General features: G+C 49.7%; 1 protein-coding gene across 50 annotated transcripts in view; it reads right to left on the bottom strand.

Moving 5' to 3' along the window:
- SORBS1 (sorbin and SH3 domain containing 1) overlaps positions 1-17,704 on the bottom strand; it is a 242,969-nt gene that overhangs the window by 110,604 nt on the left and 114,661 nt on the right. For 33 of the 50 annotated variants that reach the window (XM_055119309.1, XM_055119317.1, XM_055119320.1 and 30 more), the window contains exons 3-5: positions 8,855-8,908; positions 3,634-3,702; positions 413-508 (exon numbers count right to left, since the gene is read on the bottom strand). In XM_055119309.1, coding sequence (XP_054975284.1) covers positions 413-508; positions 3,634-3,702; positions 8,855-8,864 — 175 coding nt within the window. In that variant the 5' untranslated portion in view covers positions 8,865-8,908. Of the gene's footprint in view, positions 1-412; positions 509-3,633; positions 3,703-8,222; positions 8,288-8,854; positions 8,909-17,704 lie in introns of all 50 variants that reach the window. The other 17 variants (XM_055119306.1, XM_055119349.1, XM_055119352.1 and 14 more) reach the window with 2 other exon arrangements.

Genomic DNA, 17,704 nt, shown 5'->3' with positions numbered 1-17,704 from the left:
GGAAGGGTCTAGGTTGCGTAAGAGGACAGGCTAGAGTTCCCATCTGGCTGCTTCCAGTTTAGTTCAATGAGGTGGCACCCTGTGCAGTCCCATTAAAATTATCTGCAAGACTGGAGCTGCAAAGAAAGCACTGAGAGGTGGAAGACTCTAGAGAGAGCCTAAGATGCTCAGAAACCAGGCGTTTGTTCTCAGTTCCTCTCACAAGCACAGAGAAACATGCACACATGCACACAGAGAAGACAGGAAACCAGCTGAGGAAGTGAGCACAGATGCATCCTAAACATGCAAGGATTAAGGCTCCTAGTCTTGTTAGAAGGAAAGAAGAAGGGAAAAACCATGCATGACCTGCTAGCGATAAAAAAAAAAAGATGTTTTGTTTTATTTTTAAGGGAAACAACCCAAGGGGAGATACCTGGAGGGAGTACCAGGCCTGAAGAGTTTGTCACTGTCTTCACAGGAATTATTTTAACAGCAGATACAGAGCGTACACGTAAAAGGTCAACAGGGGCTGCAAACACAAAAGGGTCAATGGTACATCCAGAAAGAACATTTGGGAAGCACGCAGGCAGCTGAGAAGCTGGGCAGGGACAATAGCAGGAAGTCGCCCACATGGCAAGAACAATAGGAGTGGTAGAGGCAGTGGTCTGAGACAAACCGAATTTCAAATGCTCTCTCTCTTCTGAGCTCTGCGCCAAGTTGGCAGAACCTTCCCTCCTCCTGTCCCCCAAATGTAGTTGGTCAGTGTTGATCGTGCCTCCTGTCACACCAGGAGCTTGCCAAGACTCTGGACAAAGAGATTCACAGAGACGCAGATGGCCTGGCAAAGAGACGAAAGGGAGCACAATCGGCGTCCAAGGGGGTCCCCCCGGAGAATACTGCTGGGAGGACTCCCAAGAGCAGAGGGATGACTCAGCTCCCGGTGAGGGAGGAGGCTGAAGACCAAGCTCAGAGGTTGCCTGGACATTTCAGCAGTTGCCTGGACAACAGCTCCCCCAGAATCAGGACTTTTGGGGTCCTGTGACTGCTCTGGTAATTACAACCCTCTGGCCTGACTCAGTCGGAACCCCTATGGGCTGGGCAGCAGATGGTCCTGTTAAACTTGCCCTTTTCTGGGCAGCACAATGCCAAGTGTCCCAGGGCACACTCCAGTCTCTGTCTGAGCAGCCCTCAAGTACCCAGGCCAAGACCCTGATTTCAGCCAAGTGGAGGGGAGCAGAGATAAGCAGGCAGGATGGGGTGAGGGCTCATGGTCATCTCTCTGCGAGCGTCTCTGCCTACCCCATCTCCCCGGGTTCTAGAATCTCAAGGGTGGATGGGTCCCAAGCCCTCCTTCTCACAACAAGCCTGTCTGTGAGGGCTTCCTGGGCCCCGTCGAATGGCAGCAAATGGACGAGATGTGGGTGCAGGGGCTACAAGGGACTTGGGACCCCAGATCTGGGCAGTCACTGTGGCTTCAGTCTTGAGTCAGCCAGTCTGGCACCAGGAGCAAAGGGACAGAAGCTCCTCAGAGCCGAGGCGCTCACCTTCCTACCCATCATGCCGCTGTCTCCTGGCGGTGTGGCGGCCGTCAGCGACAGCTGCTGCTGACAAGACTGCACCCTAGGAGTTTGGGCTATCTTTCCTGGTCGTCTCACAGACCACGCCTCTCACGGCTTCAGAGAGCGGCTGGATGGGAAAGCCTCTGTGAAAGAAGAGTTTGCGAGAACAGCCCAGAGTTCTCCAGTTCTCAGGATAAGAGGCCGGGGCTGGAGCTCGGCCATCCCAAGCCTGGTACATGGACGTCCGAGGCCGCCCAGATCACCTTCAGGCTACATTCACCTCTTTGCTGCTTCTGTGGTGCCGGGAATTGAGCCCAGGGCCTTGCCCACCAAAGCTCAGGAACACTACCACTGAACCACATCCTCAGCCCATGACTCTTTTTTTCAACCAAAGGAGGTTTTTCCTGAGGAGATAGTGGAAGCCACCTCCATCAAGCCCCTCCTCACACGTGCTTGAAGTCGCCTCCATGACAAATTAATAGTCATGGAATTGACAGCCAACTGGTTTTTAAAGCATGGAAGCCTTAGGTGAGGCACTTGCCTTGCACACGGCCAATCGGGGCTTGATTCCCCGGCATCCCATATAATTCCCCAAGCACCGCCAGGAGTAGTTCCTGAGTGCAGAGCCAGGAGTAAGCCCTGAGCACTGCCAGATAGAGCCCCCAAGCAAACAAGCCAAAAATGTACGCAGGCTCCCAATATGTTCTTCACCAGAGACTCAATTCCTCCCCTACAGCCACTCAACAGGCACTGGCCTTCAAGATTCTCTGACTGAAACTTAGCCAAGAGTGTCCACGAACTCCTGGGAATGCCACCGAGAGGCGATGGTCCCCAAACTAACGGCCCCACACTCCTCAGCCCTCCTTCAGATGTCTCTACCATCTCTCTTCCCAGCTGGCTCCTCTGACTAATGCTTTGCCTTGTCTCAAAAGGAATCCCTGGACGAGCCAGATGGAGATGACAGAGGTCAAACTTCCTGAAGTTACTCTGTGAGAGATGTGGCATCTGGACATCCATGCCCAAGGATGGGATTTTTTGCCTGCCTTTCTGATAACAAAAGATATTGGGGCTGTGCCCCAATAAAACCTTTATCATTCACAATTTAAAGCAGAAATTCAAACTGTAAATATCAAATTTCTTTGTTTTACAGATGAGGAAATCCACAACCATGAAGACAAAGGACACCTAGGATTTCACTGTGAGCAGTATAAATGAGACTTGTACTCCTTCCCCCGACCCAAGGGAAAAGAGGGGACCCTGGGGCCTTCCCACCGTGGGGAGCCATGCTGAATGCTGATGGGGTTACATGAACATTTACAGGGACTCACAGGATTTCAGAGCTCCTCTCACCCATCATTTGTTCCATATGTAAAACTAGAACAGTTCTAAACTGAAAGTTATTAAGGACACTGAGTGAAAGAAATGGCGCCTAGGTGACTTATTTCACCCTGAGGGCTCTTGCCTTGGGATCAGGGTATGAGTGTACTGGTCTTACAGGTTGAAGGTGAAATGCTGGGCAAGGGAAATTTGAGGTGGATACATGCCAGACGTGCCATGTGTGAGGTATTACATCATCAGATGTGAAGTACTACATCACCAGATATGAGGTACTACATCATCAGATGTGAGGTGTTACATCACCAGATGTGAGGTACTGCATCACCAGATGTGAGGTACTGCGTCTTTGGATTTGTTTGTTATTGGTGGTATCCTGTGAACTGGGGAGAATACTTTTGGTTTTGTTTTTTTTGGGGGGCACATCCAGTTGTTCCTGGCTCTGCACTCAGGAATTACTCCTGGCAGTGCTCAGGGCATCATATGGAATACCGGGGATTGAACGTGGGTTGGCCACATGCAAAGCAAATGCCCTTCCCACTGTACTATCGTTCCAGCCCCTGAGGAGAGTGTTTGATACTTCACCTCACCATGGAATGCAGCAGCCTCAGATGCAGGAGATGCAAGAACATGCTCCAATGGGTGCCCAGTTCATGGCCTCATTGAACCACTGTCTGACCCCTCCAGGCAGGTGGCCGAAGCCCGACAAGCACTGTTCCTTCCAGGAACTCCCAATTAGGTGGTTCTTAATAAGCCTTACCTTTGTCTTGCCCATTGGTGCCTGGTGGCAGCCCATTCACCACAGCTTTTGAAGCGCCAACATCACACTCTGAAAGAGAGAAAGAGCACCGGGCTTGGAAGACGCCTCTGGGACAGTGACAGGGCCCCACCTGCTGCAGTGCCAGGGACACACAGATTCTCTCAAGTCTGGGAGGAGCCTGGAAGGTGTGGGGGAAAATCCTGAGAACGTAATGTGCCTAGAGCCAGGAGGGGGTGCAGAAGCTGTCTGGGGACAGGAAGGGTGCGGAGGGTGAGGCTAATTCTCTGACCTCTGACCTGGTTGTGCTTTTCGCTTTGAAAAGAAACCTTTACTCCCTCCAAAAGCACCTTGGCCTCTGACCTGGGATCACCAGTTCAAAAGCCAACTGAACGCTATCCTCAGGGAGATCTTTCTAGAATCAGGGCGGAAGCCTACAGCTCTCGGAGACTTTCCTTCACCCCATCCCTCATGCCCTGGTCAAGGTCAGCATCCCTCCCCAGACACGGCTCTGGACACTGTGCTCCCTCCCCAGCCCGCTGTTCTCAGTGGAGGCTCTTGTGGCTACCTGCTCACCCTTGGACCATCATTCTGGCCCGTTCTTGCCCCAGGTCACCTCTGCCTCTGGTAGCACAGTCTTAAAGAGTTCCATGTTATGGAGCAAATGAACACAAAATAGGACAAAGCTATAGGGAGTCTCTAAAACCCTCCATGGGGACAGATCATCTTCCCCTCATCTCTCTGCTCTGCTTGTCAAGGGAAATGACGGGCACAGTGTGGGGAGCCAATCATTCAGATGATTGTCTACGGGAGGAAAAACGGAATTTGAAGTCTCCCCAGTTACACAAGTGATGGCTTAAAATATGGTTTTATTTTTTCAGTAAATGGAATGATCTCTGATCATATTTATACTAATTTATTATATTTATCTATCTATCAAGGCTGTAGCAATAGTACAGCCGGTAGAGTGTTTGCTTTGCACGCAGCTGGCCTGGCCCGGATTCGATCCCTGGCATCCCATATTGTACCCCAAGCACTGCCAGGAGTGATTCCTGAGTGCAAAGCCAGGAGTAACCCCAGAGTACCACCAATGTGATCCCCAAACAACAAAAACAAAAACATTCATTAATTTTTTTAAAAAGGCTGGCTTTCAAAAGAAGAACTGACCCTGAGAATCATAAGCAAGCAGCAGAGACCATCTGCTACCGTGGGGACAGAGTCTGGTCACCTCACCCAGAACTAGGAGCTTTCCCCTCCCCTGGTCCTGCCCTTTTCGTCTACCTGGCCACCAGAGCCTGCCCTCATGGCCCCATAAGTAGGTCAGGAACTTTAAGGTCTCAGTCACTGTGGGAAAGCCTTCTCCCTTGTCTCTATCCTGCGGGAATCCCATGCATCGGGGTGACTCCTAGTGCCGCTGGCTCCTCTCAGCTGTTGAAACTAAGAAGCCCATTGCCCTCCTGCAGCTGCTGCCCACCCAGTTCTCAATCTCCAAAACCAGGGAAGCAGAAGGCAGAGGATAAGAAGCAGAGCAGGCAGGTGGACCCCCTGTTCTGGGACATGCGCCCGGAGTAACCCCAACCATCAAGAGTCAGCCAAGCCACAAAGACAATCCTCACAGCTGTTTTTTTCCCCCCATATCTGTGGACTGCACTTGAGAGTCAAAACTAAGTGTCCACAATTAGCATTTCATTTTATCCCTAGTACCCAGCACCCTGGAGCTCTGGCCTATAGATAGATAAGAACTTTGAGGGTCCAGAAAGATAGGACAGTGGGGTCTTGCATGTGGCTGATTCGGGTTTGATCCCTAGCACCACATATTGTTCCCCTGAGTCCCACCATGAGTGATCCCTGAGTACAGCCAGGTGTGTGCCCACTGCTCCCCCCCAAAAAAAAACAAAACAAAACAGAACCCAAGAACCTTTTGTGCTCAACAAGGACATGAGCGTCCAAGAACACTAATCTAGGATCTGTACTGTGGTCCTTCCCATTCCAAAACTCATATTTGCTCTCAACTGGGATAAATATTTAAGCATGTTGGCTTCCTGGTTTATATATCTACTTCCCTACATGTCAGGACTGATGCTCAGCCTAAACCCCACAGTTCATTTGGTACAGACCAGGTCACCCACACCAGCTCTTCACCAGCGTCTTCAAACACCAATGGTCTGATACCTACCACTGAAAAGCCAGCATGGATGCCGCCTGGATCCACAGAACTCCTCCCTCAGAACCTGGCCCTCTCACCCCAGGCTCTGTCTGGCCAAGGCCCTGAATCCACTAATCCTCCCAGGGATACCCACATTTCTTGGACAGACAGAAAGACAGTGTCAGTAAGGCCACTGGGCTCTGCTGACAGAACAGGACCAGCTCCACCACCAATCAGCTCTGTCTCTCACCATCCTGTCCCCTCAGCTGCCCAATCCTCCCTCCTAGGGCTCAGGGCCTTGTGTTGGGCCTCTCCAAGCTAGCAGGGGGGCAGTCTCTGAGCGCCCCGTGCCCTTCCTCTCCTTCTTTTCTTTGAATTAAAAATAACAAAGTATGGGGCTGGAGCGATAGCACAGTGGGTAGGGCATTTGCCTTGCACGCAGCCAACCCAGGTTCAATTCCCAGCATCCCATATGGTCCCCTGAGCACCACCAAGGGTAATTCCTGAGTGCAGAGCCAGGAGTCACCTCTATGCATTGCTGGATGTGACCCATAAGGAAAAAGGAAAAAGTGCTGCACAGCAAAAATAACGTGAGCACAGCAAGGGTCCGAGCACCTCAGCTGAGGGTATAATCTCTGGCAAGCACTGCAACACAACACATGTGAGAGCACCACAACTAAAGGTCCAGATCACAGGTGGGGGCACCACCACGGAGTCTGTGACCTCAGGCATGCAGCAACCACAGAAACATAACTGGGGGTAACTCTAGACAGGCAAAGTCATGAAACACAGACACATACATAAATATGTAAACAAACAATGCAGCTGCATTGTCTTTAAAAAACAACCTAGTTAAGCTTGAAGACAATTCCATAGCCTCACACTGCCACCTCCCAGCCTGCTGGCACCTAGCGGACCAAGTTAGCCTCAGCTCCATCGGGTAGGTCAACCCAGACATACCACTACCCCCCGCGGGGCCCTGGTCTGCCCACTGGCAGAGTGACGGGGATGAAGCGAGAAGTCACAGGGGGAGCATCTGCTTCCGTGCGCCATAGCCCCATTCCAGTGGGAATCAAGGAGGCAGCAACACCCCCAGATTCCGTGTCCACCAAAAGTGAGAACAGAGAAGCTCATGAAGGCTACCATCTTGCTGGCAACAAGGGGGAGCAGCAGCTGCCGGACCCTCCATGGAGAGATTTCCCCAACGATCCTTGCGGGTGTGGCTCCTGTTTCCTCTAAAGTAGGAGAGAAACTCTCCAGTGGGGTCATCGGGCCAGAGAAGAGAGAGCCCAGATTTTTTTTTTTTTTTTTACTCTTCCTAGGAAACGCCTCCTTCCTGTGCCACACCCAAAGAGATGTTGGGGAGGAGTCCTGCTCTCCACGTTCAGGCATTTCCACACCCTTCCCCACCCCACTGCGGGTCCCTCCCTTCCTCTCATTAATGCTGGGGAGAAGCCCTGCCAGTTTAGAAGAGCATGAAATTTTAGGCCACAGAGCAAACTTTTTCTTTCTTTTTTTTTTTTTTGAAGGCCAGGCCTACACTCAATGACAACAAAAACAAAAGCCAAACACAAGAAAACCTGAGTTACAAAGCGGTAGCTTCTGGCAGTGTGGCATGCACGGGGAGGGGGAAGGGAAGAAAGCCGTGCTCCACAGCAAAGCACCCAAGGTGCCAGGGACAAGTTCAGCCTCTGCCTTGGCAAGGAGGAACTCAAGGCTGGTGACCCACAGGCCATGCCCTCGGCAGGGTTCTCAGTACATGGCTCTGCCTCCTGCCCTCCTGCACAATCTCCACGAGCGGATGCTTTCGGCATGCGTTGTTCTACAGAATGAGATGCAGAGAAGGGCCCCACTGCAGAACCAAGGCTGGGAGAGGATGCGAGTGGATGTAAGGGGAACCCCAAGGGTGGCCTTGAGTTGTCCCGCTGGGACCCACAAAGGGCCATACTCACAGATTGGCCTGTACTGCTCAGGGTGGGGTCTGGAAATACGCAGCGAGGCCAGTTTTCAACTTGCTGACATCTCTGGAACACCCTGGGGTTAAAGCAGGGTTAGGGGCCCCTTGCATGAACTGGCACTTCACTACCCAGAGGTTTCTGAGAGGCTCCAAAGGCTCAGCAACCAAGCAGGGCCTTAAGCTCCAGAGGAAAATTTCTCTGCCTGCGATTCTGGGCTGGACCGCTGACAGCTCCGGGCTGTACAATGAGCAACTCCCTGGCCCAGGTTTCCACCCAGGCTTGAAACAAAAAATACCTAAAACCGGCCATCTGTTTAGGACTTGGGTTTCCCCGCCACCCACCCCCAGCAAAGGCATAGCAAAGGGGTGAGTAAACTCGTTCTCCCAGCCTGGAAGAAGGAAGTGTGGCGTGAGCGATCTGTTCAATCTGTTTACTTCTGCTGCCATTGCTGGGATTAAGAAATGTCACTGAGGTGTATGTACACTTACGTCAAATTGATCAAACTGTATGCTCAGAATATTTGCTGTTTATTGCCTCTCACTTAGATCTCAATCTGTTAAAAACAATAGAGGGAAGGGGGCTATTAGCAAGATTCGGACACGATGCAGACCAAGTGTATGTCATGTAGCTTTCACACCTAGCAGGTACTCAGCAGATCATCAGTATGAGGTGATAATAACTCATACCTAGTCTTGGCACTGTGTCTCCAGAGGAGAAAAAAAAGTTCAAAATGTTTTACTGGAGTTGGGGCATTTGGAATACATGGGAAATCTAGCTGGGGTGCCCAGACCTGTCTCATTTGTCAAAGGGAGAAAGCAGCTTACTTTCGTTCTGGATTTATAGATTTATATTCCATATCTGGCTCTGACCACACCTGGCAGGGCTCCTTTCAGCTCAGTGCTCGGGGATCACTGCTGGCAGTACTTGGGGGGTAAACTCAGAGCCCAGCAATGTGTGTGCTCCAGCCCGTTGAGCCATCCGTCTGGCCCCTCAATCAACTTTTTTTTTGGTGGGGGTGGTGATGCTGGGGACTGAAACCTGGGCCATACACATGCCAGGCATGTCCTTCACAGGCTAAGCTCTATCCTCAGGCCCAAAGAGAGGGTTTTAAAGGACTTACCAGAGCTCATGGTGGTGACAGGAAAGTCTTCTGCAATCGGGCCTCGGCACAGCTCTGCAAAACATAAGCCCCACACAATGGAATTGGTGAATGGCTGGTTCAACATAATTCCCAGTGATTCATGTTTAAAATGCAAACACTGGCTGACCCTTGATAAAACAGGGTTGAGGCAGGAGTTGCCTGTCAGGCTTCTGGTTCTGGTTCTCAGTTTTATCCCCCATACTGGCTCTAGATAGTGGCCAAGGTCTCGTCCGGTTCTAACTCTCTATTATAAACCTCAAGTCACCTTCAGAGGTAAGTACTAAGGTTGTTAGTTTATGCAGATGAAGAAACACTGGGAGAGAGGGAGAAATATATAATATATACTAATATATATAAATACATATATATATAGTGTGTGTATGCCTGTGTGTGTCTGTGTGTGTGCTGTGTGTGTGTGTGCTATGTGTATGTACCCAGGGGTCACACCTGACAATGCTCAGCCTGGTGGTACAAGCATAACGGTTCAGACACAGCGAAGCACTGCTGCTTCTACTGGCTGGGGACCCTGCAGTTCTTGGTTGGGGGTGAGGGATGGGGGAGGAGACAGAGACGAAACTCAGCTACACATGTGTGAGGTAAGAGCTCTGTTACTCGCACTGTCTCCTGGAGCCGCACTCACTCCACTGCCCTGATTCTCCCACTGACCACGATATTCAGATAAATTATATCCCCTCACGGTCCCTTCCAACAGCCCCAAGAACGCAACTGTTTTCCCTCCCTAGTATTTACCTCCTAGACGTTTATAGAAACGTTATCAGAGCAGAGAGAATCCTTTATGTCTGGCTTCTCTCACTTAACAACGCTTGAACAGCACTGGCCATAAGCATGTATGGCTCAGTTTCCAAACTTGGTTTTGTTCCATTAATCTATCTTTGTCCTCAGTGTTGTCATAACTATACCTTTAAAGTAAGTCTTGGAGCTGGTAGGGTAGGGCGTTTGCCTTGCACGTGGACAAACCGGGTTTGATTCCCAGCCTCCCATATGGTCCCCAGCACTGCCAGGAGTAATTCCTGAGTGCAGAGCCAGGAGTAACCCCTGTGCATTGCTGGGTGTGACCCCAAAATAAAAATAAATAATAATAAAGTCTTAAAAGGACTCAGGTAGTCCTTTCCAACTTATTCTGGCTATATCCTATCCTAGGACCATTCTATTTTCATACAAAATTTAAAACAGCCATCGATGTCTACACTACCCCCTCCAAAAGTCTACCAGAGAGATGGCTCAAAATCCTGAGGTGCATACCTCGAATACAGAAGCCCGGAGTTCTATCAGGCGTCCTGCTAGATCCCCCAAGCACCAATGGGTGTCGCCCTGATAACCCTCCTCTGTGTGTACTAGCACTGGGCCTCTGGGCCATGTGCCGCCGGAAGTGGCTCCTAGCCCCCTCTGAGCACTGCTGAAAAGCCTCCCCACCCATGTTGACTCTACAGATAAGGCTGCAGAAGGTTTACATTTTTTAAACATTTCAATTTCCAATTCATGGGAATGAAAAACTCTCTTTAACTGGTCTTAATTTTTTTGCAATAGATATAATGCCCAAAAGTAGAGAGAGTATGGGGAATATTGTCTGCCTTAGGGGCAAGGGGAGGGTGGGAAAGGGGGGTATACCCGGGATATTGGTGGTGGGGAAAGTGCACTGGTGGAGGGATGGGTGTTTGATCATTGTGAGACTGTAACCCAAACATGAAAGCTTTTAAGTATCTCATGGTGATTCAATAAAATTTAAAAAAAATTTTTTAATTTTTTCTGCAATATTTTGAAAGTACCAGTTTTGGTACTTGGAACGTTTAGTTCCGTTTCTCCCAAAGTGGTTGATGCTGCATTCCGGGTCTTGAATCGATGCAGGGTGGGGGTAGCAGTTGCCTCAGATGCAACTGGAGGGTGAAGTCTGTTAGTTTGCTGACAGAAGGTAGATTTCTGAGAGACAATGGGTGACACTTTTCCTGAAAAGGGGACAGTAGTCAAATTTGGGAACTGCTAGAACATATCAGAAGGCCATAAACTGAGAAGTAAGTCTGCAGGATATGTGAACTTTGCTGTTTAAAATGCCATCTTCATGGCACCTGGGCTTCTCCAGCGTCCCCGCACTGCTTGTGCCTGACCTGGGGGAAGCACCTTGGGACCCTTGGAGTGACCTCTGTTGTGACCTTCCCCCTCTCTCCTCCGGACTCTCCCAGAAAGAGGCCCTCCTGCCCCTTCTCTTCCGGCACCCCTTGTCCTGCACCCTTGGGCCTCACTTCTCACCAGCTTTTTTCCCCTCCCTTTTGTCCCCCCCACTCATTGTTCAGAGGTCCTTCAGCCAGGGCTGTCCACAGATGAAGTACCCGCGTGCCCGCCCCCCCCCCCCCGCCCCGTCCCATCCTGATGCACATTCTGTCCAGTGGAAAAGGGTTTGCTTGAGTGAAATCAACGGAACCATCCTGTATGTTCCCCGGCCTGGGCTCCCTTCAGTGGACCAGGACAGTACTTCCTGTTTGAGAACAAGGAAACAAAAGTGTCACCTTCTCCAGCCCTCCTTTTCCCTGTATTTCTTCCCTCTCCCTCCCAATAAAAACAGAAAACACTAAAAAAATAAATAAATAAATAAAATGCCATCTTCAGAGACTAGAGCAATAGCATAGTGGTAGGTAGGGTTCTTACCTTGCATACCACCAACCTGGGTTTGATCCCTGGTACCCCATATCGTCCCTGTACCCTGCTAGGAGTGATCCCTGAGCGCAAAGTGCAATCAGCAGACCAGTGGCATTGCCATCAGTCAGGAGCTTGTTAAAAACACAGAAACTCAGATGTGACCCTATACCAACTGCATCAGAATCTGCACTATACCGTGATACCCAGCTGGTCCCTATGCATTTTAAAGTGTGAGAAGCAACACCATTAGCCAAATTAACTGCAACATGGCCAAGGCGAGGTGGGAGGATCAGCACAAGGAGCTACACGCTTGCTTGCTTTTTGACAAGCCCAAGTCACCAGTGGTTTCCTTTTGGGACTGTCGCCTCGCTCACTGTCCTTGGAACTGAAGGAACAGAATGCAAGGGGTGGAAAAGGAAATTATTCTAAGTCCTTCCCTGCAGTCTAAACCAGCAGTAACTTTGCCTCTGCCACTTCGAATACACCTGAGACTGTGTGACACCTTCAGCAGTCCCCTTACACTGTTCAATAGCACGGAAACATTTGCTCTCCCGGTCAAGGAACACAGCCTGCTGTGCTTGATATGCCCGCAGGGCTGCTTCCTAGTCCTTCTGCAAAAGCCTACAAAATACTCATATGCTGGTGAACATATATCTGGAAGGTCACAACATATTCCAGCTTTTAACTGAACTCCTGCGTAATATTTCTGCAGCCAACCTCATTACAAAGGTTCATAATATTTCACAGCAACACCACCACTGCACAACTCCTTTAGCGATCCCTCCTGTGGACCTCAATTTCCCTCGTCTCCATTTGGAAGGTGAGCACATGGCACCTGCCATTCCTCTGTGAGGGGAGAGATGAACGGAGAGATGACAGGGGCCAAAGAGAAAGGATGCTTCGTCTCACATGATGAGTAGTTCCTACATGCTTTGGAGGTGGCCCTCTGTCCTTCTTCAGACTCTCAGCGTAGACACCACTGCTTTCTAGGAGTCAGTTCCACTCTTACAAATAAACCACTGGAAAGCACACAGGGTCAGGACCAAGATCCAAAATACTGAACTCTTGTGTTGCCATAAAGATCACAACAGACACCAGCTGTGATGCCGCCCGGGAGCCATGCCAGCTACTGGCTGTTATGGGGCTGCTGATAAGAAGGTGGGAGAAGACTGGGCCAAGGGTGGCAGAGAAGAGAATGATTTCAGTATTGTAGGCCTGAAAACAACAGTAGTGCGTGATAATGATATATATAGTGAACAGATGAGAGCCAAGAACTCTGGGGACTGTAGGTTCTACTGCATCAAGTTCATACTTCATTTGCTGGGGTTTTAGTCTGGAGCAGAGGATAGTTTAAGATAATAGTAAAGGGGCTGGAGTGATAGCACAGCAGGTAGGGCGTTTGCCTGGCACACGGCCAATCCAGGTTCAATTCCCAGCATCCCATATGGTCCCCTGAGCACCGCCAGGAGTAATTCCTGAGTGTAGAGCCAGGAGTAACCCCTGTACATCGCCGGGTGTGACCCAAAAAGCAATAAAATAAAATAAAATAAAATTCTGTTTAAAAAAAAAAGATAATATTAAAAACTGTGGCAAGGGTGTGGCAAGGGCTACTGTGCCCAGGATAGTGCCTGAGACAGCGCTCACCAGCCAGGCACAGTACCACCAGCTCCGGCGATGACTGCAGGGCTGTTCCGGGTCGACTCAGCCTCCTGGAATTCCTGCCCCAGTCACGATGCAGCTCTCTGGGCTCCTCCAACGACCCAAGGTCATAACCATAAATCCTCTCAGTCTAGAGTTAGCCAGAGGCAATTTCTAGTCATCTGCAATCCCCACACCCTGACCACCAGGAGGTGACAGACAGCTGGGGGTTGTCACTTGAAGAAGAGCATCTTCAAGAAAGAGAGAAGTGTCTGCCAGAGAGGCGGGCTGGGGGTGAGGTTGGGGATGGTGGGAGGGAAATTAGGGACACTGGTGCTGGGAAATGTGTGCTGGTGGAGGGACGGGTGTTGGAACACTATGACTGAAACCTAATCATGAACAGCTTTGTAAGGGTCTATCTCACAGTGATTCAATTTTCTTTTAAAAAAGTGTCTTCATTCTTCTCTTCTGCAGGAGACCTGCCTGCCCCGAAACCTCAGCAAATGTTTTTGTCTGTTCAACCTGAAGGACTCAGAGTCAGGGTGGTGAGGAAAAGAGAAACGATACTTAAGAACGGGGAGCCGTAAAGACAGTACAGGGGCTAAGGCACCTTTCAGGGGACCTTGAGTTTGGCCAAGGGTCATTCCAGGAATAGAACCAGGAATAGCCTCTGAGCATCACCAGGTGTGGCCCCAAACCCCACAAAACTGGACTAGGGATGTGGCTCAGCAGTAGAGCACAAGCCTCGCTTGTCTCACTGGGTTTAATTCCTGGCACCACACACACACACACACACACACACACACACACACACACACACACTGCTAAAACTTGGGCAAGTTTTGCAAAAGACTTGCACATCAATAATCCAATCCTTGCTGAGACTCAAGTAATAACAATCATATGTAGACCCTGAGAATTTAGTTTACATAAAACCTCTCACACTTCGCATTTAGTAAGGAACTCAGCTTTGTAAGGAGCTTGATTTGGTTGAGGATATGTGATGGGACATCACTGGAATTTCTCCCACACGTTTTCCCCTTACCTCTCTCCTCCCACAGAGGAGACAGCAACCTTGTGGTAAAAGCCAAAAAGTAGAGTGCCATCTGGTGGCCAAGACTGACAGCTTCGAGTGAGTACTTAATCCCATTGTGGCTTGCAGGAACCAATTGTCCTGCAGCTTGGGTGGGCCACTGAGGGTCAAGCTGCCATTCCAAATGTTTGGGCTGTCAAGACCAACCATACTTGGTCAAAGCATTACAGCATCAACACAGACATTCCACCAGAAGAACAAGATGTGAAGTAGCCAGAGTCGTTAAGAATGCATGCGGATAATTAACGTTCGGCTTGGTCCCTTGGAACTCCGTGACCCTACAACTCTGAGCAAACTCTTGCTGATAAAGAATGAATGATTGTTAAAAAGGAAAAGGTGTATTCATATTTCCAGCTAACTGAGGATTCAATAACTAAATATGGGTTGTTTCTTGAGTAAGGAAGAAGGTCCTTATATGGATGATACAAGGATATATCCATTAAATTTGCCTGTATAAATGAATTCAAGGACCAACAAAGGTTTGGAAGAGACTGAACCTTTGCTGGTATTTCACAGCATGTGGTGTTCTGCTTTCATATGCTGACATACATCCCACACATTCTCATTCTCTCATTCTCCCTCTCCCTCTCCCCCTCTCTGATCCTCTACCCCCTCCACACACGCGCTCGCGCACACACACACACACACACACACACACGCACACACACATACACACCATACACACACACACACATGCGTTTACAGTGGATGCTCATTCATGAACTTTGCCCTTGTCTCTATCTGGCCCCCAGAACTTCACTTGGGACTATTATCTTCAAGATAACCAGGACCTTCCCTAACTCCCTCCGCCGCAGCTGCTTCAAAGGAAACTAGCTCCCCTCTCCCACCAAATCCTGGTGATGCTCTAGCTTTGAAAGCTAATCTGGGATTTAGTTTTATGTATTTGCAGCTATTTCCAAGGGCTTGAAAAGAATAGGGACAAAGCTTACAAAGTCCCAGAATAAATGCTTGACCTGATTGCTTTATACTCTGCTGATCCACCAGCAAAACCACCCATCTCCAATTTTTTTGACAGCTCATTCTCCCCTCAATCTCTATTAATGTCATTTTGCCTCAATGTGCTCCCTACATTATTGAAGGGGGTGCATTTCTCTGCAGAAAACCAAAAAGGATAAACACTGAGTTTCTGACACTTCCTGTCAAGGGGAGGAAATTAAGATAAAGCTCACCCTGCCGTTAACTTTGGTCTGGAATCCTCTGGCAGGGTTGGGGGCTCAGAACGTAAGTCCTGACATTCTGTGAGGAGACCAGGGCTCTGGAGAGGGAAAACACGGCAGGGAGGCCATCCCCCACATCCTCCCATTTCCTCCTGGCGTCCCTCCAGCCCGGTTTCCGTCCCAATCAATTATCTGAACCGGCCTTCACAAAGGTTTCCAGCACACGCACTTGGGCAAGCCCAACAGTCTCTGCACTGCCCAGGGCCTCACGGACCTTTCTGCTGATCTTCAGGTGGTTAACTCCCTTCTGCCGCCCCTTCTGGCCTGGACTGTTTCCTCAGGGGCCCTGTGAACTGGCTGGCATCAGGCCATAAGGATCTTCCTTAGCAAAGTTCTACAGCTCTCTGAGGAGCTTGCAAAAGCTGGAGCTGGCCAGGACCCTCCCTCCTTGCCTCATGCTCACTTCCTTGAGGATTTTGTCTAGAGTACCAGAATCCGAGGATGCATGCGCATTATCTCACCATGTCTGAGTCTCCCCTGCATAAGAAAGCAGGTCCCTTCACACTCCCAGACACTCCCACAGTGTGGGCGTCCACCCAACACCCTTCACTTCAGCCACGGCAGCTGTATTTTCATCATTCCGTTCAGCTTGGGAAAGTGGGTTCTGTAATGAATTTTTTCAAGCTCAAAAGTCAGAAATTTAACCCACCCCCTTACTACTTGAGTGCAAAACTACAATCCAGAAAAGGTTTCCCTTCGTCTTGCTTTTTACCCTAAAAAGACCCCAATTCCCTCCTGTCCCTTTCTACTTCCTCAGGACACCTTCGGCCTTTGGCTTCTTGGCCATGGGACAGAATTCCAGACGGGAATCAGTCTGCCACGGCCAATATGTGGCCGAGACGGTATAATTTCCCCCTTTAGAACCTTTCGATATCATCCCTTCCCTTTACTCGCTGAGCAATGCAAAATCCTGATCGTCTTCAGGAGGATGGGCTGAGTCCACTGCAGGCACACCTCAGGCACATGGCAAGCTCCGCTCCAGACACCGCAAGAGAGCCGTCATGGCAGTCACGTGAGTCATGCCCAACGTTCTGGTTTTCCAAGTGCATTTAAAATTTATGTTTGCATAATATTGACATCTATTAAGTGGGCAATAGCATGAAGTCTTAACAATAAATGAACGGGGCTAGGGAGACAGCTCGATGGGCTGAAGTGTATGTTTTGCATGAGGAGTCCCAGGTTCAATCCCCCAACACGGCATGGCACCCTCCTACCCCCATCACTGCCAGAAGTGACTCCAAAGCACTGAGCCAGAGCAGCCTCCAAGTACAGCTGGATGCAGCCCTCAAACAAAAGCAAGCAAACAAAAAGGACATACCTAAATTAAAAATACTTTACTGCCCCCTAATACTAACCACCATCTGAACCTGGGGGAAGGTGAAATCCTTTAGGAGAAGTTGAGATCCTTTGGTAGGGCAGTGGGTTTGGGCAAAGACACAATATCTGAGACATGTAATGAAAAGAAGGATGCCTGCTCTCTCTCCCCATCGCTCCTCATCTCTCTACTCCTCCAATCAGGCCTCAAACCCCAGCCCTCTAAGACAGCCAGTAGCCAATTGGGCAGGGCCTTGCTCATATCTGCCTCCTAATATCGAATACAGGACGGTGCTGAGCACAAAGCTGGCCCCTCACCAACCATCCAGCCCCCCAGAGATATTGCACCCTCCACTGCTGTTTCTCCTCCCAGGCCATGCCCTCTCCTCCATCCTGACAAATAAGGCTTCTCGGCTCAGGCATCCCAGTCACTTCTGCCTTTTCATTCTCACACACTCCCTTCCATTCTACCCTCTCATCCCTCAGTCACCACTCGGGCCCAGCAACCCTTTATATCATCCTACAATCTGTGGACTGCCACATTCTGACTTCAGCAGGGAAGGAGTGTTTGGGCCAAATTGTCAATGAGGAGAGGAAAATTCGCAGCAAACTTATAAACTCAGAGAAGACAGCTAAACATACTAGGGAAAAAAAATAAAGTAGTAAGTAAAGATCAGTGGAGAGATGGGGCTGGCATTTGAAAAAACAAGTCTAGAGATACCTTTTTAACAGGACCCTTTAATGCCTCTGTACCTAGAATATTGCATGGCCCAGAAAAGACCACCAGAGACCACCATAAATCAGAGGTGGTTGCTATCTTTGAGCCCACCAGAAAGTGGTCAGGGAGACAGATATTTGAATATAACATGGTGGGTAATCTCCTGCTAGCAATTG

This window comes from Sorex araneus, chromosome 11 (genome assembly GCF_027595985.1).
Source record: "Sorex araneus isolate mSorAra2 chromosome 11, mSorAra2.pri, whole genome shotgun sequence".
Lineage (NCBI taxonomy): Eukaryota > Metazoa > Chordata > Mammalia > Eulipotyphla > Soricidae > Sorex > Sorex araneus.
Note: the sequence above shows the minus strand (reverse complement) of the source record. Positions and strands in the feature narration are given on the sequence as shown.